We start from the raw sequence: 21,104 nt of genomic DNA on the forward strand, positions 1-21,104 counted from the left end.
CAGCAAAAAGTGCCGCATAAGTGTTGGAAAGTGCATTGTGCTAATTATGCGGGCGTACGGGGCGTATGCGTGTTGAAAGCGCAGCTAAAGTGAATACAGAAAGTACACGTCGACACCAGAAGTCAAAGCAAGAAAAGGCAAATCCGACACGACTTGTTGCTGGGTAAAACGAAAATCGAGTCCATTTTTGTCGCGTCAAGCAAATGGAAAAGTCGCGGAAAATGTGAAGAATGTGTCTGTGACGGACGTGTGTCAACGTTTACGAATTATCAATTCAATACAAATGAAATGTGATTTACCTGTCAGCTCCCCTCTATCTCTCTCTCTCTCTCTCTCTCTAAGTGTGTGTGTGTGGGTGTCTAACTAATTGAAATAATGTCATGCATTGGCTCGACGGCATTTCTTTGGATGACAATTTAATTAGCGGACGCGCCAGCGGCAGCAACGGCGACAACAGCGACAACAATCAGCGGAAATCAACGCAAAGCTCATCGCCAGCAAAAGCAAGTAGGTTGCAACATAGTTTAACGCACACACACAAATACACACACACACCTATACATACACATATGCAGCGTGAGTTACTCGAGCGTGTTTATTTAGCTTAGCTTAACAAAATTCCATTCCAAGTCTGTAAGCGCAAGTTGACTATGGTCAAAAACTCACAAGCACCAGAGTTGCCAACACAATTATTTGAATTATTTACCGTTTAACAGCAGAGTTGCCAATACAAAGAGTTATTTACCGCTTTACAGCAAAGTTGACGACACTATTATTTGAGTTATTTACCACATAACAGCAGAGTTAACAACACAATTCTTAGAGTTATTTACTCTAAACATCCGAGTTGCCAACACAGAGAGTTAATTACAGCATCACAGCAGAGTTGCCAACACAGTCAGTTATTTCCTGCTGAGCGGCAGAGTTGCCAACACAATTATTTGAGTTGTTTACCGCTAAACAACAGACTATGTTCAGCAAGTCAATAGTTTATTAAATGAATTAACAATCATTTAAGCTTAAGTGCAAAAAAATTGAAAACCAAATAAAAAGTTGCTTTCGAAATGCATTTTACCAAAAAATGTATGTGTATAGTACAACAAAGCAAGCTTAAAACCGGTTTAGTTTTGTAAAACATTTGGGAAGAGTATTTACTAGGGTTTCAGCAACTTTAAAAATTAAAGTTCTTTAATTTTGCTTTTAATTTAAATTAAAAATAATTTTGAATCTCTTTTCAATTATTTATACAACTATGAGATTTAAAATATTAGAAAAATTAAAATAATTAATAAAATTGAAATAATTTTGTGAAATTATGTTAGGAAATATCTTTCAAAAATATTTCCAGCATTGAATAAAATAAATAATCAGAATCAGAACAAATGAATACTAATCACGCATAGTAAATCACTTCAGGTTTAACGAAGTTTTAAAACCTAAAAGACGCTTTGCAACGAATTGGCAACTTGTCAAGTCTCACAAGCAGCTAAGGCCATATTTTGGTAACATTTATTATTAATAGAATTAACGTATTAGCAGTCAGTAAATCTTGAGGTTTGCCCAACTGTAGTTTTTATAATATGATATATTGAGCTAACGCTAATGCTAATGCTAGTGCTGATGTTTCCGGCATTTGACCTTATGTTTTTCGGCCATAAAATGATGCCTTCACCTGTGATTCGAGCCAGTTGCCGTTTTAATGCCAAAGCGCTTCAGTTGTTGGCAGACCGAGGCATTGTTTAAAAGCATTACGGGTATGAGATTTATTTCAATTACGCCGTAAAATGTACTTGAAATCGTTTAAAAATGTATTTTTTTTTTGCTCTTGTTTTTGGCCACACTGTTTTCCAATGAATTTATTATGCCGCTAATTAAATGACGGCCTCGTCTGGTGAATGGTTGGGTCAGTCGCATAAATTTGTCTTTAGCATCAAAGAAAAATTTATTGAATTTCATTTTAATTGGGCAACACATTATTCTAGCTTTAGGCCCAATTTGTCGACCGGGTCAGTGGCATATTTTTTAAGCGAATGTGTTTAATCGTGTTGTTTTATTTTTCTTTTTGCCTATGCAAATATTTCACATATATGCAATTAATGAAAACATATTTATACTACGCGCGCATATGAGTACATATTTCAATTTGGTCTGTACAATTAGCAGCGAATGAAATTAAAATTGGAAACGCTTGAAATATTATTATTTGCATTTCATTTGCGCTCATAAAAAGCGTCATCGGAACATTGAACCCCCCCACAAATGCGGGCCAATATTTTCCCTGTTGATTTTCAACAACAAAAACAACGATTTCGTACATGATTTTATGTGCTACGCTAATTTTTGGATAATTAAATTGATTTCGCTTCCGCTACCTTGCTAGCAGGCCCACGAGGAAATCGACGCTGAAAATCGCTTTGATTCGGCAGAACAATGTCCCGCTGCGACCATATATACCCTGGGGTATGTTAATTTTTGCCGTTTATATGGAACGCCACAAAATTAATAATGTATTTCCATTTGGGTAATTTTCGTTTCCTGAACCTGATTTGCCAGAGCCATAGGCTCAGTTTTTGGCTTTTAATCAAGCCACACAGTTTCTTATTTCAAAATTCTAAAATTAAAATCAAAACAATTCACATTTGAATATTTTTAAATTGAAAAGTATGCTAAATTTCTAGCGAATTCCCATAAATATTGCCTCGAAGGCAAAGAGTTGGGGTCAAAATTATCTTTGAGGCAATTTTTTCAATTTTTTCACAATTCTAAGAAAATGTTTACCATCCCAAATTTCTTTTATATACAAACAATAATTTTTATTTATTTATTTGTTTAAGTATGGTTTGGTATGGTTCAATGTGCTCCTGTTTGTCTGTTGACCCTCGACTTAACTCGTTGCGCTTCATGGTAAATAGAACATTGAGGTTCAAATATGTTAAACAGACAACTTTCTCTTAAATCTCTAGCATATGTGAATTTAAATTTCAAGGGTATCTCATATTTGGGTAAACAAATTAAAGCAAAATGTACCCGTTTTAATGTCTTTTGCTTGGATCGCTTCAATTATCACAGTGCCAAACGGTGTGACGCATTGTTTTCATTTTTGGAAATTATTTACAAAATAGCCCGAGGCATGGATAAAGGCAAAGGCCAAGCAAGTGTTATCCCGCACTTGTAAATATCATTCAGTCAAATTGTCGGCATATGGCGCAGAAAGCATTCAAAACTTATTGTTTACAATGCTCTTTGCTGCACATTTCGGTGGCCAACTGGAATGTTGGCCAACATTTACAGCTGACTCACGAGCTTCCAACAGCGGAAGATTTGTGTGAGTGCGTTTCCAAAATAGATTCGGCCTGATCTTAGCACTCACCTTTCGGCCAGAAATGTGTCCACAGCTAGACAGCCGCAAAATAAAAATATACCATTTGTTTGGCAAGAGTTTAATTTAGTTGAAATTCTGACACATATCAAATAAATAAATGCGTTGCGCCAATAAGCAACTTTTTGAAATATATTTCAAGAATTTATGCAAAGAATTAAAATTCCTTAACAAATTGATTACGAACTATTGCAACAACCTGAAGTATGCCATCGTTTGGTCAAAACTAACTTGGGAATAGTTCACAATCATCACAACAATAAATAAATATTTCTGTTAAATACAACTTTGCTTTAAATTAAATAAGCAGGGCAAGTCAAGGCCAAACTGGTTTTCTATATTAAATTCAGTTAAAGGTCTACGAAGAAGTTAAATATGTATATGGGGAATTCGACAAGTCCAATTATAAGTTCTTCTTTTTAACAGAATGATTAAAGACAGAAAAATCAACTCATTCAGAATCACTTTTAGTAGCTTTTTCGACCAGTCTTTAAGCTCACAAGCTATGAAAAATAAATTCCAAAAATTCTACATTTTCAAAATTGTATTCCCAAACTATTTACTATTTTTCAAATTTAAAAGCAGAATCAATTAAGAGACCTAGTCAAGTTCAGAATGTTCTCGCTTACAAAAGTGAATTGAGTTCTGACAATGTTATAGAATTAAAGCTTAAGTGAGCGCATTCCCTATCTCAAATAGTGCACATTTTCATAAATGTCTTAAGCATTATAATTAGTATAAATTTATAGGCTTTCCTCAAGGCAGGAGGCCATAAATTATCATTTAAAAAAGTTCAAATCCATTCGAAAAACTTTGATCATAAACTTGTTTATTTATGTTTAGCTGTAATACAGTGTGCCTGTATGCAGGTCAAAATCGTAGAAAAACTATAAAATTGATAATAATGTTGCCTTAAAGATACAAATTCTGGCGACACAGTCAGCCCGTCAGACCGTCCTCCCGTTTCATTCGCAGCTCTTTAACTCGCTGCACCATAAAAGTCATATGTTGTATATTAAAAACTCTCGAAACGGCGGACACATCAAAAGTTCTATACCAATGCCAGCCCCTTGAGTGATCTTTATGGGAATTCGTGAGTGGCTGCGATTTTGGAACGAATCTCACAAGTTTTGCATAAAAAGCGGACGCAAAAAATGATGTGCCAGACGAAATACAGAGTCTGTGCCACAAAAGCCAAATGCAGCAGGCTGCAGGCCAACATGAAAAATCACAAAAAAACAAGAACAAGAGCAAGCAAGATTTTTGAAAGCTTATTTGCTTGAATTTCAGCTGTGCATTTGGTTTTGGCCACACACACAAAAAGTTGCGTTTGCTTATACCCTACACGTAAGACCAAAGGGTATGTCAAGCTTGTTAGTGAAAATGTGTTGCATATTGGAGAAAATAATTTCAAGCATATGAAGTATATTTATTCTTGAGTAATAAGCTAGTTTCTTAGTTTGAAACTAACTTGACGGAGGTTGCAGGCATTATATAGATGGGAGCCATCTGGCTTGAAATAGCTACCAGGGAAACAATCAATGGAAAATTAAGTTCTTGCATAAATTACTTTCTTGTATTATCAATTTATTTTAGCCAAACTCGAGTTTGGCTTAGTTCCAAGCATAAGAGAAAAAAATATCCCAATATCGTAACACTTTTTTAAATTCTTCTTATGTTTGAAAATTTCATTAATGAGTTTTTATAACTACTTCTTAGAGAAGGCAAAACTTTTTGACTTTAACAGAAATCTTTTAAATTAATTGAAATTCTGATTGTTAAGCAATATTCAAGTATATATGGATATATATTTATGCTTCGTGTTATAATGGAATTCATATTTATATCTGGGGGGAGGGTCAGCAGGGTTAATTCTACTCAGTTTGAGGCGTGTTGAAGACACATTTGGGTATCTTGGATAGAGCCTTGCACTTGCATGTAAATGAAATATCTCAATGGGAAGGGTATTTGAACTTCGATAATTGCTGCTGCCGGTTTTTTTTGTGCTTTTCGGTTTTGCTCTCAATTTGTAGTGCGTGCAACGTATGGATGTAAATTTTGACTAGGAGACGCACGCATATTCCGTCACTGAATTGGCATGCCGTCTGCAACGGCTGCCCCGCCCACTGCTTCTCACCCCAGCCCCAACCCTCGCCTCATTTCATAGGCATATCAGCGTGTGTGTTTGGGCCTAACAACAACAAATAAAATGTATACGCAATTATTTAACATGAGCACACAAACAACAACGAAATTTGTTGCCGTGCGGCATGCGGCCAAGTGGTTGCCCCAGACGCAGCGGTTGCAGTTAGCAGTCGCGTGCCTGCCAGGCCACAACGTATCCGTTGGCTCGTTCCGTGCGCGTTTTAACCTGTGCCCACCCGCCCCTCAATCTCAGTCTCACTCTCACTCACTCTCTGTATCAGTATCTGTATCTTTATCTGCATTTGCATTTGTATCTTTGTCAACGCATTCGCATCCGAACGTTCGCCGTCTTTCGCAGACAAACACACGCATTTCTTTCTGTGCCGTGTAAAAATTTATTTTTAAAATTCCATATATGATCCACTTATTTTAAGCATGCATAGCATATACAAGTGCCCAAATAATAAGCCGGATTCTTCATAAATTCAATCGAACACTTTGCATCTACGGCCCGCGAATTGCTTTGCCCACGAAAATAGCATTTAATATTTATATTTATGAGTTCCTATTACGATACTGAGTAAGTTTATAAATAAACAGATTTCAATCCCAAGTAATCGACTAACCAATACTCTTTAGCTAAATTTTAATTCCTTCATAGATGGGTGTATTGGTAAACCGTTTGTGAGATTTCACTACGAGACGAATTAATTACTTTTCATTGTATTTTCATTCATGCAGATGAATTACTTAAACAAATTTCTATTTAAAATATTATTTTTAACGATTGATAGATGATACACAATGGAAAGTTATATTTCTGATTTAATTAGCTAATCTTTAAAATAGCTTAAAAGTGAGCGGAAACAATTTGCGTTTACTTAAAAATAAGTGTTTTGTAATTGTGTACATAAACAGAGCACAATACAATCACGTTAAATGTCTTAAAAAGTGGCATAACACATTTAATAGATCATAAGACATGATAAAAGTATGTCAAGAATATTTTTGCTGCTCTGTTTGCTTTGAATAATTAATGAAAGTCATCTTTTGAATGCAACTATATACAAAAAATACCCTTTCGAAATGAGTTCCATTAGCGCACATGTGCTGCTGCAATCGTTTGGGGTCTGTCAGGGATTCACGCTCGAGGCGCTGGTCTCGATTGTAACACATGTAAATACTGATTGAATAATGACAAGAGCACTTGACAACTTGATCGATAAATCAATTGCCTTGGCAGATAATGCTTCTACGACCCTTTGAATAAAATGCCTTACAACCCCTCACACCCCCTGGAGCAAACCCTTGCGTGCTGCTGTCAGGCCTCTTCGTTGTTGTTTTGCTGTTGTTGGGGTTTCTCTGTTCGAAATATGCCTTTGTGCGTTGTCTCTCGATGCCGCTTTCAGATGTATGTAGTTCGCCGGAAAAACATATTTACATATGAATACACTTTATATACATACTTATATGTATATGCATTGTGTATAAGGCAGACAGGTCCTTGCGAATGTCATTGAACATCAAGATATTAAAGTAGTGATTAATAAGCCACATATCGTTTTATGCGTGCGTTTGTCTGGAAACTTTTTGATTACCTTAAAGCGCAAAACTCAACTGAATTATCTTTTAAAATTCGCATATCTCTCGGTAAATAACTCATTTGCTACGCTCTGTTTGTATTGTTTGTGTCAGAATATATATTCAATGCGCTTACATACTTTGACTCTATCTAAATAAACACGCTCTCGAGTATTTATAAACAAAGTAAAAGTAAATTTTCGTATTAAAGGAAAAACGAAAATCACATGTCTAACATTTACACGTTTACAACAAGAAAAATAATTTGCTGAACATTTTTGTTCTTCTTTAATTTTTTGTTTTTGTTATTTTGTTTACGATTTGTGTTGTTGTTATTTTTTCTTTCGTTTTTCCCTCCGTTTTTACTTTATGTGTCTTTTTGCCCTTTTTTTTGTTTGCTGGTTTTTCTTTCATATGCGGAAAACTAACGCACGACTATGCTCCGAGAACGAAGACGTCATGCACACTATAAGCTAAATAGCAGGTAACTCAACAGATCTTTAAATATTTTATCTATAAGTGTGTAACTATAAAGTGTAGATAAGATCTAAATTTCAACTGCCAACGGAAGATTGTGACATGATCTCTAAAGCAGTGCAAAGCTCTGCGCACAAAGAGAGCGAAAGCTTTGCATAAGCTCGCGAGCTTTTCTTAAGGATCATGCGCAGTTAATTTATAGAAGTTCTCTTATATTATAAATATATATATAACTTTTTTTATATTTTATAAGAGAAAAACTCTCAATTTTATTTAAAACATAAATTATGTTAAATAATAAATTTTTAACTTTTTTTTAACTTAAAATTGAAATAATCAAGAAATTAGTTTTAGAGCTTATGCATAGAATACTAGAAAAGTATTGCCATCTCTCAAATCCACCCTGAACTTACTAGAGTATACTGAGAGTTAAAATCAAATTTCATTAAATTTTCGTCACAGATAAATATACTCTATAATTATAAAAAATGTCAACAATTTCTTAAACGAACATTTAACGGCATCTTAACACAAATATTAAAATATTATCAGTTAAGATTAAACTGTCTGCGTCAAATTTATGTCAAAGTAAACAATAGAAGCATGCAAAAAGAATGACAGACGCGATTAACTCAGCCACAAATTGGCACGAGTTTTGCAAAGCAAAAAAAAAACAACAAAAAATAAAATACGTTTTTTGTGCCAGATATTAATTGGCTCGCATAACCTGAGCTAATTTTTTAATGGCTTATAAATAATTTAAATTCACACATTTTCATATACAAATATATGTGGAAAAATATTATTTATGGCGAGCCCTGTGAACTTCACATTTGTTAAATATTAACCGAACTATGTATGTATATATGTATGTCGAGGGGCGGCTGAAAAGTAGTCACAGTAATTAAGAAAATAAAACTAATTTGGCAGCACTCCAACATATTTTAGTTTGTTTGCCAATGCAGATGCAGAAAGCCCCAGGCGCAAATAAAAGTAAAAGTTATTGACCTTCCAAAAGCGAATCTATTTATGGAACTAGCTAAATTCAGAACGATTATATTATCGAACGCGTTAGAGATGACACAGATATCGATTAATAATTGGCCAGCCCTCGTCTGCGATTTGTTTACAAGTGAAATATTTATAAAGAATGTTTACAACAAGCCCCGTATTCAATTATTGATCTTAGCTGACAGACAGATTATTGGGTTAAAGAGTCGTACTTCTGCGTCTGTTTATATGTAAGATTTATTAGCCATTGCGTCTGTGTCTGCGTTCGAGATACTTTTATTTTAGCCCACTTGTAGCCACAGCCAGCTCAATGACACATTTCAGGTGCCTTTTTTTGGACATTCTGACCACAGGCTATCCAGCTAATAATTAGCCACTGCATACAATCAAGTAAAAATGGTTTAACAATTTACAATGTTATTTAACTCAGTAGCTGAGCTGTTAAATTAATTGAAATTGCGGTGCAGCTGGGTAATTTATATTATCTGCTGCTTATTGTTAAAATTAATTAATTTTTGTTGTCGTTTTGGTACTTGTAATAAACCAAACTGTGCTTCCAATCCGATTAAAGGCTTGATTAAATTTAATTTATTTTCTATGTAGCAAACAGAAAAAGATACACAAAAAAAAAGCAACAAAAATTGCAAATCACATTAAATAAATTGGCTTGCTCAAAAACTGCCCTGGTAGGGGTTGGGTTTTTATAATTATTAATGAATGAAAAATGTTAATTTAATCCATTTAGTTTTACTCAAAATTAATATATATTTAAAATAAACTACTTTACATTGTTGCGGCTTATTTACGTATGCAAAAGTATTTAGCTTTTCCTTTACATTTACATTATGTATATATTTGTACATAAGCGAATCGTAAAAGCTTTTTTTCGTTGAAAACTCTCTGCCTGCACGACTACGTCAAAAGTTCAAACTCTGACGTTTTATCTCTTTTGTATACCCTTTCAAATACGTTGAACAACATTTTGATATCCATTTCACACATCATGTATCTTTAAAATGGAGCAGCAATCAAAAAATCTCCTTCAGACGAGAAAGGGAGGTAATTTTATACTTAAAAGAAGAGCAGCTATCAAAATATGTCATATTTAATAGTTTTGTTTTAGTCTGAAAATGTCTCTAGGTCTCTAAATTAGGGAATATTTGCGCCTTTGCCAACACTAATTTGTCTATTTTAAAAAAAAAAAAAATATACAACAAGAATCTTAATTTAAATAAATAACAAATTGTATATGAAAAGTGGGCCTACTTTTAAGCTTGCTTTGTCAAACCCTAATAAACTATTGTCGTTGTCCAATACTGCACTTTATATGAAATAAACAACAAATGTATATATTATAATATTTAAAACTATCAAAAAATATTTTATTCTTTTTAATATTTTTATATTAGTTTGTGTGTTTAGGTCTTTAAATTTAAGAATATTGCGTAATTGCCAACACTCATTCGTCAATTTTATAATTAAAATTATTCAAGAAGAACTTTGAAATAGTTTCTAGTAACAACTTTTAACTGAAAATTGCCATTTTTTATGTTTGCTTTGTGAAATAGTTAGCTTAAAACCCAAGTGAAGTATTGACTAACACTATATTTTTTATTGAAAAAGAGATGTGCAACTATTTTTATACCTTTGTTGATATTTGTATAAAAAAATAGAGAGAGAGCATTGTTTTAATCGGCATTTGGCTTAAGATTTTGCGTCTGGGTTTTTCTTTTCATATTTAATCTCCGAGCAGACTGCGCGCATTTCATTGAGAACGATGATTTGTTGATATTGGTAGTGCCTTTAAGATTCACCCGTCGCCGCATTTGCTTAATGAAACTTTTCACAGTTTTCTTTTTATATTGTTGCTTTTGTTGTTGTTGCTGTTTTTTTTTTCTTTGGTTTAGTTTTTATTAAAAATTGAACCAGTGGCCGTCACGGGCAGAGCTTGTTGCTCTTGGCGGCATTCAATGCCAGTCGTTGGCGTTCGTTTGTTGCTTTTGCACTGTTGTTGTAGTCGTTTGTTTTTGGCCAAAACTGATCTCGCCCAACTGTCAGTTTTCTGTTCAGAGCCGAATCGTGCGGTATTGCAATACGAAATACATTTTTCTCCGTCTTAGCTGCGTTGAATTTTCTTTCTTTTGTTATCTAATTTTTCATACGGTTTCCAAGACAATGTGTGTGCCTTAAAAAACAATGTTCAACAACTATAAACATATTTTGGCTAATTAATTTGGGCTAAAGTAAAGCACGTGTCTGTTGGATTTGTGTTTGGGATGCGCCTTCGAGCCCAACTACATTGTGTCACAATTTGATAAATCTGTATAATATTTTGTGTGTTTAAATGAAAAGCACGAAAAGTACTCGAAGTACACAAAATGAACGCAGCCGCAAGAGCAGCAAACGCTCCGAGAAGTCAGCAAAGTAAGCAGCAGTTGGCATAGTTTTTCCCCATTTGTTACACTTATTTTTGGTCACGGAACATCTGGAACTCGTGCCCTATATATCGATTAATATTAAAAGTCATTAAAATTTCTAATATCCATACACTTTAGCGATCGTAAAATAAACATTTCACGCCCCAAACAGAAACTAAAAATAAAGTTTATTGTTTATCATCGAGTCATGTACATTGTCCAAGTTGATTTTGCACGTTCCACACAATGTTTATCCCGCATTTCAGAGCCAATCATACTGCAAACGATTGTTTTCATACGCATCCCGCATTCATTTCACTATCAACATCGCATTTTATGAATAAAACTGCCAAGCTTTTCGCCTTGTATCGATCATACATTTATCGGCTCGATTGTGTATTCACACACGTTTCGCTCACGCATTTGCCTCCTCACTGCTGCTAGCAAGTCAAAAATAGATTCGGAAATCCAGGGCTACAACGCTGTGGTTCGTGAACGGAATCAGTTCTAGTTCACGTATTATTAGAGATGTTAGCTTTATGTGAATAGACTGGGTCGAGATTCCATATTGTTAAAGCTAGCTATACTTTGAAGTTTTATTAAAAATAATTATTATTTTATATTTATTTTAAAAAAAGTTGGTTATGAATATTGGAATCTCTAAAAAACCTGATCTAATAGTGATTTTATTTTATTTTGACTTCATGCAATGTATAATACTGATAATTGACTTAATTATTATGCATATTTCTCTAGAGTATTACATCTTCCAGAGTGCTTTTTTTTCATTATTATTTCAAAATTGTTGTTTTGATATACTTGCCAAAAAACTGTCGTGTTTCAGAAACGAGTAAATAATGAGAGCGTTAAAAATAGACTGGAAGATACCCCTTAGAACCTAAATACTGACATATTATTTCTAAGTTCATCTTTTGTCTCACAATATTTAATAGAATTGAAGAATAAGACCCGTTTATAGCTAATCTTCCGGTCAAACACATATCTATGCCATAAACCTCCCGACATATCAAGTTTTGCTCTAGTTTGTGTATAGTGCATCATATGCACCCTTGCTAGCTCGCCTACAGGGTATGAGCATGCTTGATTCGGTAGCATTTGGTCAAACAGGTCGGCAGTTTTTCAAAAATGTTCAGACCACAGTGTCAAAAATAAATTCACGCGCGCAGCTTCTTTGAAATACATAAAAAAACGTAAGTTATGGAAAATTTGCAGAGGCTTTTTATGGATCATTTGGGATTTGTGCATAGCTTTTAATTGATTTAATTTGATTGGAGCAATAATGATTCGACAAATGAAACGGAAATGATAGTCATATCGAATTAAAGTACACTCTTTAGGGCGTCGTTTCTGGGTATTTTCTATTATATACATATACAAAATTATATGCGTTTGCTACAGTAAACGTATGTGTGCTTTTGAAATCTATGTAATTTATAGTTTGTTTGCGTTTTTTCTCTAGATGAGGCCCATCACCTCCAGTTTAGTGCTTGGTTTTCTTTAAATGTTGAGTCTTTTGGTAAAATCGTATATGCGGCGCGTTCCAAGCTAAAAAATATATATCAGCGGTATATATTTATTTGTCTACGTCGCTTTTATATTATTTATTTATTCATGGCGAGTGTTGAAAGGCCACAAATACAGAGCCAGCGGAATGCCTAATAATTAGGCGAAACGCATAGCGAAACTGAATCTACCCTATTCAGTTGACCTACAGCAGTCGTTGAGACATCATCTGCCAACTCATATCTTGCATAGATAGTGATAAGATATCTTAATCATATAGCATAGACCTAAATCCTAGTTATATAGATGCACAATGCTGATCGGCCGACGTTCACAATGGCAACCCCTAACAGATGAAAGGCAATAATTAACAATTAAAATTTAAACATATATATATATAATAAAAATATGATATATTACTTTATGCAAATATTTCTAACTATTTTTATAAATTTACAGATTGGATAGAAAGTCATCACGTGGCATGATATACGAAAATGAAGAGCTCAGGTTGCGCACAATCAACATAAATGCGGAAGTCGAGCGAGGTAAATATTAATAAATATTCAAACCCCCTTAGCCCTTTATAATGTGTTTAATATACCTACAGAATTGCGTATAAGCATGTGTATATGTTTGTTTTTGAACAGAAAACGAAATAATCAAAAAGTAAAAATATAAAAAGTTCAATTAAAAAGACATTAGAAACCCAAAAAAAGATGCGTAAAACGCCAAACTAAAAAACAAAATAAAAAATATATGTACATATAGCTAGACAACAAAATCTATTCATATATTCATATATATATATATATATATATATTATTTATATATATATATATATATTATTTATATATATATATATATATATATATATATAATATATAAATATATATAGGTGCATATTTATTGTCTTCGTTGCCAAAACATAGGATAAGCGAATGTAAACATTGCGATTATAGTTGACCAACTGCTCTGATTAGCAAAGATTAAGATATATGCAAAATAATAACAAAGGATAAGCCGAAAATATGTTAAAATTTCTGTGTATAAAATAACATAAAACACGCGCCCGACACGCGCCTAAGTAAATAAAAAAATGTCCCCTTTTTGGCTGCATTCGTAAACGTTTTATGTTAAACAGTAATTGATATATGGGAAGCGTGTTATGTGAGCAACAATCATTTAATTGTTTCACATAGGCAAGTTAATTAAGATTCGTAATAAAGATAGTCCTGAAAACCATTAAAAATGAAGGCACTTAAAATAGTGGACAATATCTAAAAATTGCCATAAATATCACTCTTCTCTTTAACAGTTAAAATCATAAAATCGATATCAAGAATTGAAAGACACTTCTCATTTATCTATAAACAGATAATCGTCGCAACAAAAAAAAAATAAGTAAATTATACAAAAGTGTAGCATATTTTTTGTATAATTTTTTAAAATTAATTGTGCCCTGTACGAAACTTAGCACGCGTCTATCTCTAGTTAGTAAGCGTATCATTAGTTAAATAAATGGAATAATTTTCCAACCTATCGCTTAATTTGCAGGTCAATCGGACATCAAACGTTTGCGGCGTGAAAATGAGCATCTGCGTCGCGAGATTTGGACTTTGCGCGACGAATGCGATCGGCTGAACAAGCGCTTCAAGGCGAAGCTAAGCGAGCACGAGTACGGCGGATGTCGCGGCAGCGGTAGCAGCGGGCGTCGCTGCAGCGGCGGCAGAGGCAGCGCAGGTTGTGATGGAAACAGTGATGTGAGTTGACACCCAGCCAGCAGATACCCTGTATGTACTTAAGTTCCCACTCTCCACACACAGGACTCTGACTCATGTGATACGTGTCGCTGCGAGGACGATGGCCACTGCAGCGACGAGTGCTGCCAGGAACGTGGTTCTTGTGTATCTATCAAACAGTCGCTGCCGCCCGAGGAGACGAGCGTCAAGGCGGCTAATGATAGCACCTCGACAACTAAGCCGGAAAACCAGGCCATGCACTTTGACCATCTGTCTGTGGTTTCCGAGGAGACACTCAGCAATCCGGAAATGCAGCTGGCGCAGCAGACGCCGGAGCATCATCTCATGATTTGTACGCCCGATCTCAATAGCTCGCAGAGCACGCTGCCCAGCCTGGTGGGTCCACTTACCCCACTGACGCCCGTAGAACAGGTGGCTAATCAGCTTAACGATTTGCAGGCAATGGTGCCTCCGCTCTCCTACTTTGAGAACATATTGTCCCAGCACATGGGCGCCAATACGGGTGAGATGGTTAAGAATGTGTGCCTGAATCTTAGACTTATATATATACATATTTTTTTTTTCTATTTGCAGTGCTAACGCCTACGCCCGAGCTGGGCACCAGCTCCAGCACGACCACCGGCAATACCATGAAGCATACCAATGGCTGGGATTACAATTTGCAGTCGCCGTTCTCGCAGCGCAAATACTCGAATACATCGTCGCCCTCACGCTCACCGCCGCCGCCGCTGACCACCTTTGTGCCTACAAGCACGCTGCAGGCCATGCCCAAGATAGCGCTGAATGCGCCAACCACAAACGGAGCTGTCGGCGGCATCATTGAGACCGTTGCCATAACCACAAACGCCACGCAGCAAGCGCTCAATAGCCCGAAGCACTTCTTTGCTCCCATTAAGCCGCGCCTCAAGCTCAACACGGAGCTCGCCAATCGGGGACAGGATGCACTGCCGCCGGGCTCGCCGCCGCCGCCGCTAGAGCCGGCAACGCCGCTGCGTGAGCCCCCGGATATATTTGTCAATAATGCGCTAGCCTCGCCGTATAAGCGGCCCGGCCCCCGGCTCTCACCACAAGTAAGTCCGCGTCATCGCACGCGCTCCCATTGCCAGCTGCACCACAGCCAGCCCTGCCAGGCGCACGCCCACCAGCAACGCCAGCGCCATGGCCAGCAGCTACCACCAACGCTCACGCAACAGCAACAGCAGCTGCCGCCGCAGTCTTGCTCGCTGCATCGGGCGGTGGTCAATGTGGCCGCTGCCGTCGGCTTGGGCGTTGGCGGTGCTGAGGCGAACGCCTGCGGCGACAGCGTGGTTGACATATATACCGCCGCGCTAGCCGCTGCTGCTTCGGCTGCCGCTGCCCAAGCAGCATCAGCGTCAGCACCCCCAACTCCGCTGCCCTTGACCCGCTCCGTGGAGCCAGTCTATGCGACCGCACAAAAAGGCTGCCACAGCAGCTGCATATCGGCCACTGCCCTGACCAAGCCCGTGATGACCGCCACCACGAACACCACAAAGACAACCGCATCGCCGCTGCGTCAGCCCGCAAAGCTTACCGCTTGTGCAGCCAGCTGCAAGCCAAATCCCGCGGTGGTCTCCATCGTGGATATTGGCAGTCAGGTGAGAGGGGATCTGCCATGGATCATCAACCAGTCATCGGCTTGTAATGCTCCCCTCGTTTCATCGTTTCTAGAGTTTCATTTCTTTCAGCCAAGTCCGTATATTTATATATGTTTATACCCCAGTAATTGATGTGTAATGGGATAACAGGATTTAAATTAAAATTCTCTTAAATCCTGTTATCCTATTTTTATTTTCGGTTTTTGTCTACTATATTTAAGCAACAGATATTCCCCATGATTAGTGTCTAGAATTTCACAATTATTTTTCATTTTGAGTTGAGAACATATATGCTTATACCCTTTTTGAGGGTATTATAATTTTTTCATTAAATGTGTAACTGCAAAATAAGCTATTTAATCTTCGGCGCGGCGTACAATTCGAACTCTATATAACTTGATCAATTCTTTTAATCTATACGTCTGAAGAGTATTTGGTTTGAAAAACCTTAATTTTATTTATATGTTCAATGTCTATAAATAAATATATCCAAGCTTTTTGTAAATAGATTTTAGACCCGTATTTTATACCCTCATAAATGTTATTGAATTTTATATAGTACTCGAAAATTAAATTCGATTTAATTTGTCGGATTCTGTTTTATGCTTATAAGGATATAATACCCCATTCTATAAGAAAGATAGAAAGCTTTGAATGTTTACTGCCCACATTTATTAGAGTTTTTGGTGTCATCTATTGGAGCGGATCGGAATGCTTACAAATCAATATAAATTATTTATTATTATATCATAATCCCCGCCTCAAATGGCCCACCCAAAGCGCTCTAGTTAAATGTTGTACAACAATTACATATTAAAAGCCCAGTAATTAATTTATTTAATTATCATTTTTCCCCCAGACGGATTCAGTAAACTTGGAGTCTTTGCTAAACGACATACAGACAATTTCGGGCGACATTCTGGCCATACAGCTGGAGAAAAGTAAATCGCGGGATAATCTCATAAATGGCAACAACGACAAGGACAAAAGTAAACCGTATCGCTCCGAGATGAATCTCTATTTGCAATACGACGGCGCAAATCCGACCATTTCGAATGCAGCAACTACCACTGTGGCTGCCAGCAACGCCTCCGACTCGAGCAGCAGCCACAAGCTCTCGAGTCGCACACGCTCGCTAGAGCGCGAGCACACGGACAGTCCGGCGCCGCATATGCCGGATCCCATGGCGCCATTTCCGGAAAAGTGCAGTTATCTGGGCTTCGAGCAGCTCAATAATCAGGCTGCCGCCGTGAAGCACTCCCTATCTGGCCAAAAGCCGCCTGTGGGCGTTAAGCCTAGTCTGCCTGCCAAGCCGCCACCGCCGCTGCCACCGGCGCGACGTCCGGCCGTGCCCACAGAGCCACCACCAGAACCGCCGGCTGGATTGTCGCCGAACAAAAGCCATCTGTACAAATCGCTGGCCACGGCGGCGGCCAAAAGAGCCGTCTTTCGCTCGACGCCAACGGAACTGACGCGTTCTCTGGATGTGGAGTGCACAGGCGGCGAGCCAGCTGATCCTGCGGCAGCCAACGAGGTGGGTTCAGCTTTTAGTCTGTGTCCTTTGATGCTACACGAATTTTTTTTCTTTGCGCCAGGAGGAGGATGAGGAGGCGGCCAAGCGCAAGGCGCGCCGCGTCTCCATTGTTTGTGGCGAGGAGCAGCCCGTGGCAAATGGTGTTGCACCCACTGCGCCTACAGCAACAGCCAGCTGTGGCGACTTGACCAGCGCCGCGGCCAGCGTACTCATCCATCCCAGCATTAAGGCCTTCAGGCAGATAAGCCACAGTACGCCCAGTTCTCCACATTCCTCGCGCCGGCGCACCAACAGCAACACAATGACAGCGGGGCATGGTGAGGTGTCGGCCACAGCCTCAGCACCGCCCAGCACCACACACCATCATCATCACAGGAAGGAGAGCAGCGATCCGGCGCCCATGACGGCCACAGTCAGCCGCACAAAATGCTCGCGTCGCCACTCGGAGGGCACCGTGCACAGTGTGCATCGCATTAGCAACTCGAGCGGAGGTGGTGGTGGTCATCATCACCATCACACGCATCACCATCAGCACAGCAGCCTGATCAGCAGCAATCCGCATCATAGCCACCATTCCCATCAGGACAGCAACCATGAGACGGTCACCTCCCAATCCGATCGCAACTCGAATAGTTTTGGATCCTCGCGCGAATCTTCGACCAGCTTCAGCATGCGTTCCAATCGGCGCAAGATCTCGATAAGCTCACATACGGGCGGCAAGATACCCTGGTGCGGCTGCTGGGGCAATGGGTGTCTCTAAAGCGGGGCTTCTGACTGTACTTAAATTTAGGGCATGCTTTAAGCATTATCGACAGTAGCTTGCCGTTTGCCGTCCTACGACCAAAAGGAAACCATATTTTTAAACCCACCCGCATGTTTGTGTATGGTATTAGCTAGTCTTAAAGGAAACACCAGGAAGTACGCCCATTTGAACCAATTTTCATTTAAAAAAGCATTTTTCAAAAAAAATCGTCAAGTACAAAATGAGTTAAAACACAATTCAATGCGGTTCAGTTCTAGGTTAACGACTAAAGATTAATGTTTTAACGTAGCCTAATTAAATAATTCCGTTCCGTTCGAAATTGTATGCAATTAACTAAGTTAATACTTATATTCGATTGTATATAATCTGTCAGGCGAGTATTTCAATTGTATGTAGTGTATTACAGAAATTATTTGTAAAATAATTCATTATTGTTGTTCAATTCGGATAAACATAAATATAATAGTCAAATGTCTAAACTATACTTGGTATTTTATCGTTTGGAAACTCGGGGCAAATAGCTAAGTTAGCGAACTGATAAACTTTACCAGCAACTGGCAAGTTCCTGTTAAACTAGAGATGAAGAAAATAGCTGATAAACTTATCGAGCAAACACAAAATTATATCTTTATTATTTCTCAGATAAAATTTGGTATATTTACAGCAATTTAAAAGAAAATTTACATTTGCATTCGCTGAATTCGTATAGCCGACAGTTAAACAATTTCCACATGGCAGAAAATAAGTTACAAAGAGAGCTAGCAAAGGCAAAATAAAGACGAAGACAAGCGCAAATGCAACTGAAATTGCGCAACAAGCGAGAATACTCATATATAATATGCAAATTAGCTGCAAATTAAGGTGTAAAAATGCATGACACACAAACGCCTCTAGGAAGTGCACAAAACAAATTAAATTTTGCCATGGAGCTGCACAAATTGCCCTGGCGAAAAAACAGATATGCAAAAAATATTAAAAATTGCAGCGACACAAAAAAGAGAAAAGTGGTGTCAAAAAAGTATAAAATATGTGAAAGACAGACGAGAAAGCTGACAGAACCGAAATGGGTCGACTTTATTAAAATAATTATGCACAAGCGCAGGCGAGTCTGAGGCTCCAAACCGAAACCACTTTCTCGAATGAATTGGCTTTAATGACAGCTCAGTCTTATAATTAGGTATTTATTAGTCTACTGTGCTACAATAAAGACAATAAATGATCAACCGCCGAAAAGCGATTTCACGACATGTAGCATCTGCATTTTAATTAATGACTCTCTGTGTTGCCAGCTAGCCGGCCGCTTGATTTTATTGAGTTCTTTATTTTGACCAATATTGTTTTGTTCTTCTTCTTTTCTCGACAAATACCAGATGCAAAAGCCATTAATGCTGCTCAGATGGGTTATAAATTTGTGAACATTATGTGCCGTTTACATCGATTCCTTTTGCCATTTGGCATTGAAATTGGATTCATGAGCGAACAATTGATTCATTGTCATTTTGACAGTCTCTTAGCTTAGCTATATAAAGAGGGTAGCATGAGACCTCGCTGAGAGGTGTGTAGTCAGGAGGCTCAAGAGAAGATCGTTCAAGGTCCTTCTCCAACCACGACATAGGAGACGCCCCAGAGTCTCCCGACTACCTACGTGACCATGCAGCCTAATTCAAAAAAGCCGCCTTTGACGTTTGTCCACGATAAAGCCAGGCTTGTAATAAAAATGTATGCTATTTTTGAGTCAATACAATAAACTTTTTTAAAAAAAAATATATAAAAAAATATAGGTAAATATACCTCAACTTGAGAAGGTATTTAAAACGATATAAATTAATATAAAACAAGTAAGAGGTTCTAGTTGGGAGCTCCCGACTAGGGGATACCCTGAACCCTCTTCTTCCAACACCAAATGATTTAGTAGTAATAGAGAAAAATGAAATTAAAAAAAAAAAATTGTTCCCTTGGCAGGGTTCGAACTCGCAACTAACCGCACCACTTGCCGCTGCCTCTACTCAAGGGCAACACCAATAATTTAGCTTTAATAAGAAAAAAAAATCAATTAAAATAGCAGCATAGAAAACCATACAATCGCAATTGCAATGCTGTTGATAGAATTTAAGGCAAGCACGCATGAATGTGTGTGTCTGTACTACATGTATACAGAAATTCTTAAAATTTGCGCAGCAGCTATGCTGCTAACACGTGCGCACATAACTTTTGTGTTTCTAAACCGATCTTAATGAAATTTTCGACAGTACATCTTATTGTAGAATACAATAAAGAAGTGTATTCTCAAAAATGCAGTTGCATATAATTCGTGGCTAAAATTGATGTGCAATACAAGTTGAATAATTAACTTGATTTATAGCTTTTCGGTGGTAGCGGGGAGGTGGCGAAAGGTATAAAATGAAAGATACTTGATATATATATATATATATACTATTCTAGAAGCTACTTATCAAGTTTGGTGACTCTAGCGCATATTATTTGCCGAAATTGCTCAAAAAACAGGATTTCGATATCGATTTTGAATGATTACTTGGAAACGGGGCAAGTTATCGAATATCGGAAACAAACTCGATCTGCGCGGGCACTAGGAGGAAATACAGCCAAAATTTCAAGTCTCCTGGTCTTATAGGTTCTGATATCCTTGCGTTCATACATACGGACAGACGGACAGACGGACGGACGGACGGACAGACAGACGGACATGGCTAGATCGACTCGGCTATTGATGCTGATCAAGAATATATACAAATACATAATACCCTTTTTACCCATTTTCAATGGGTTCAGGTTATAGTTATTATAATATTTAAGTCAGTATATTAAGCAAATATTTTATTCTAAAGGCAGTTAGGTATTTAATGATTTTATTTTATTTTCAAATAATCGATTAT

General features: G+C 37.5%; 1 protein-coding gene and 2 long non-coding RNA genes across 11 annotated transcripts in view; 2 read left to right on the forward strand and 1 right to left on the reverse strand.

The window, feature by feature from the left end:
• Nucleotides 1-19,429, forward strand: LOC135429675 (uncharacterized). 9 transcript variants are annotated; one of them, XM_064684086.1, is made up of 8 exons: nt 1-507; nt 7,553-7,589; nt 12,994-13,082; nt 14,092-14,297; nt 14,361-14,799; nt 14,871-15,913; nt 16,773-17,447; nt 17,509-19,429. In XM_064684086.1, the coding sequence occupies exons 1-8, from the start codon at nt 381-383 to the stop codon at nt 18,205-18,207; spliced, it is 3,315 nt and encodes a 1,104-aa protein (XP_064540156.1). In that variant the 5' UTR covers nt 1-380; the 3' UTR covers nt 18,208-19,429. The 9 variants fall into 9 exon arrangements, with proteins under 9 accessions (XP_064540156.1, XP_064540161.1, XP_064540160.1 ...); XM_064684091.1 differs by having other exon boundaries at nt 5-507; nt 14,871-15,367; nt 17,509-19,424; XM_064684090.1 differs by lacking the exon at nt 7,553-7,589 and having other exon boundaries at nt 489-507; nt 17,509-19,427.
• On the forward strand, nt 1,842-3,523 carry LOC135429695 (uncharacterized). The gene is made up of 2 exons (XR_010436448.1): nt 1,842-2,904; nt 2,964-3,523. It is a non-coding gene; the product is annotated as an uncharacterized LOC135429695 (long non-coding RNA).
• The window catches only part of LOC135429678 (uncharacterized), a 17,753-nt gene continuing 8,111 nt past the window's right edge, over nt 11,463-21,104 (reverse strand). Inside the window, exon 3 of the long non-coding RNA XR_010436442.1 lies at nt 11,463-11,591. This is a non-coding gene — a long non-coding RNA (uncharacterized LOC135429678). The remainder of the gene's footprint in view (nt 11,592-21,104) is intronic.

This window comes from Drosophila montana, unplaced genomic scaffold, assembly GCF_035044405.1.
Source record: "Drosophila montana isolate Dmon_TW-CO22-7 unplaced genomic scaffold, ASM3504440v1 contig_2669_1, whole genome shotgun sequence".
NCBI classification, from domain to species: Eukaryota; Metazoa; Arthropoda; class Insecta; order Diptera; family Drosophilidae; genus Drosophila; species Drosophila montana.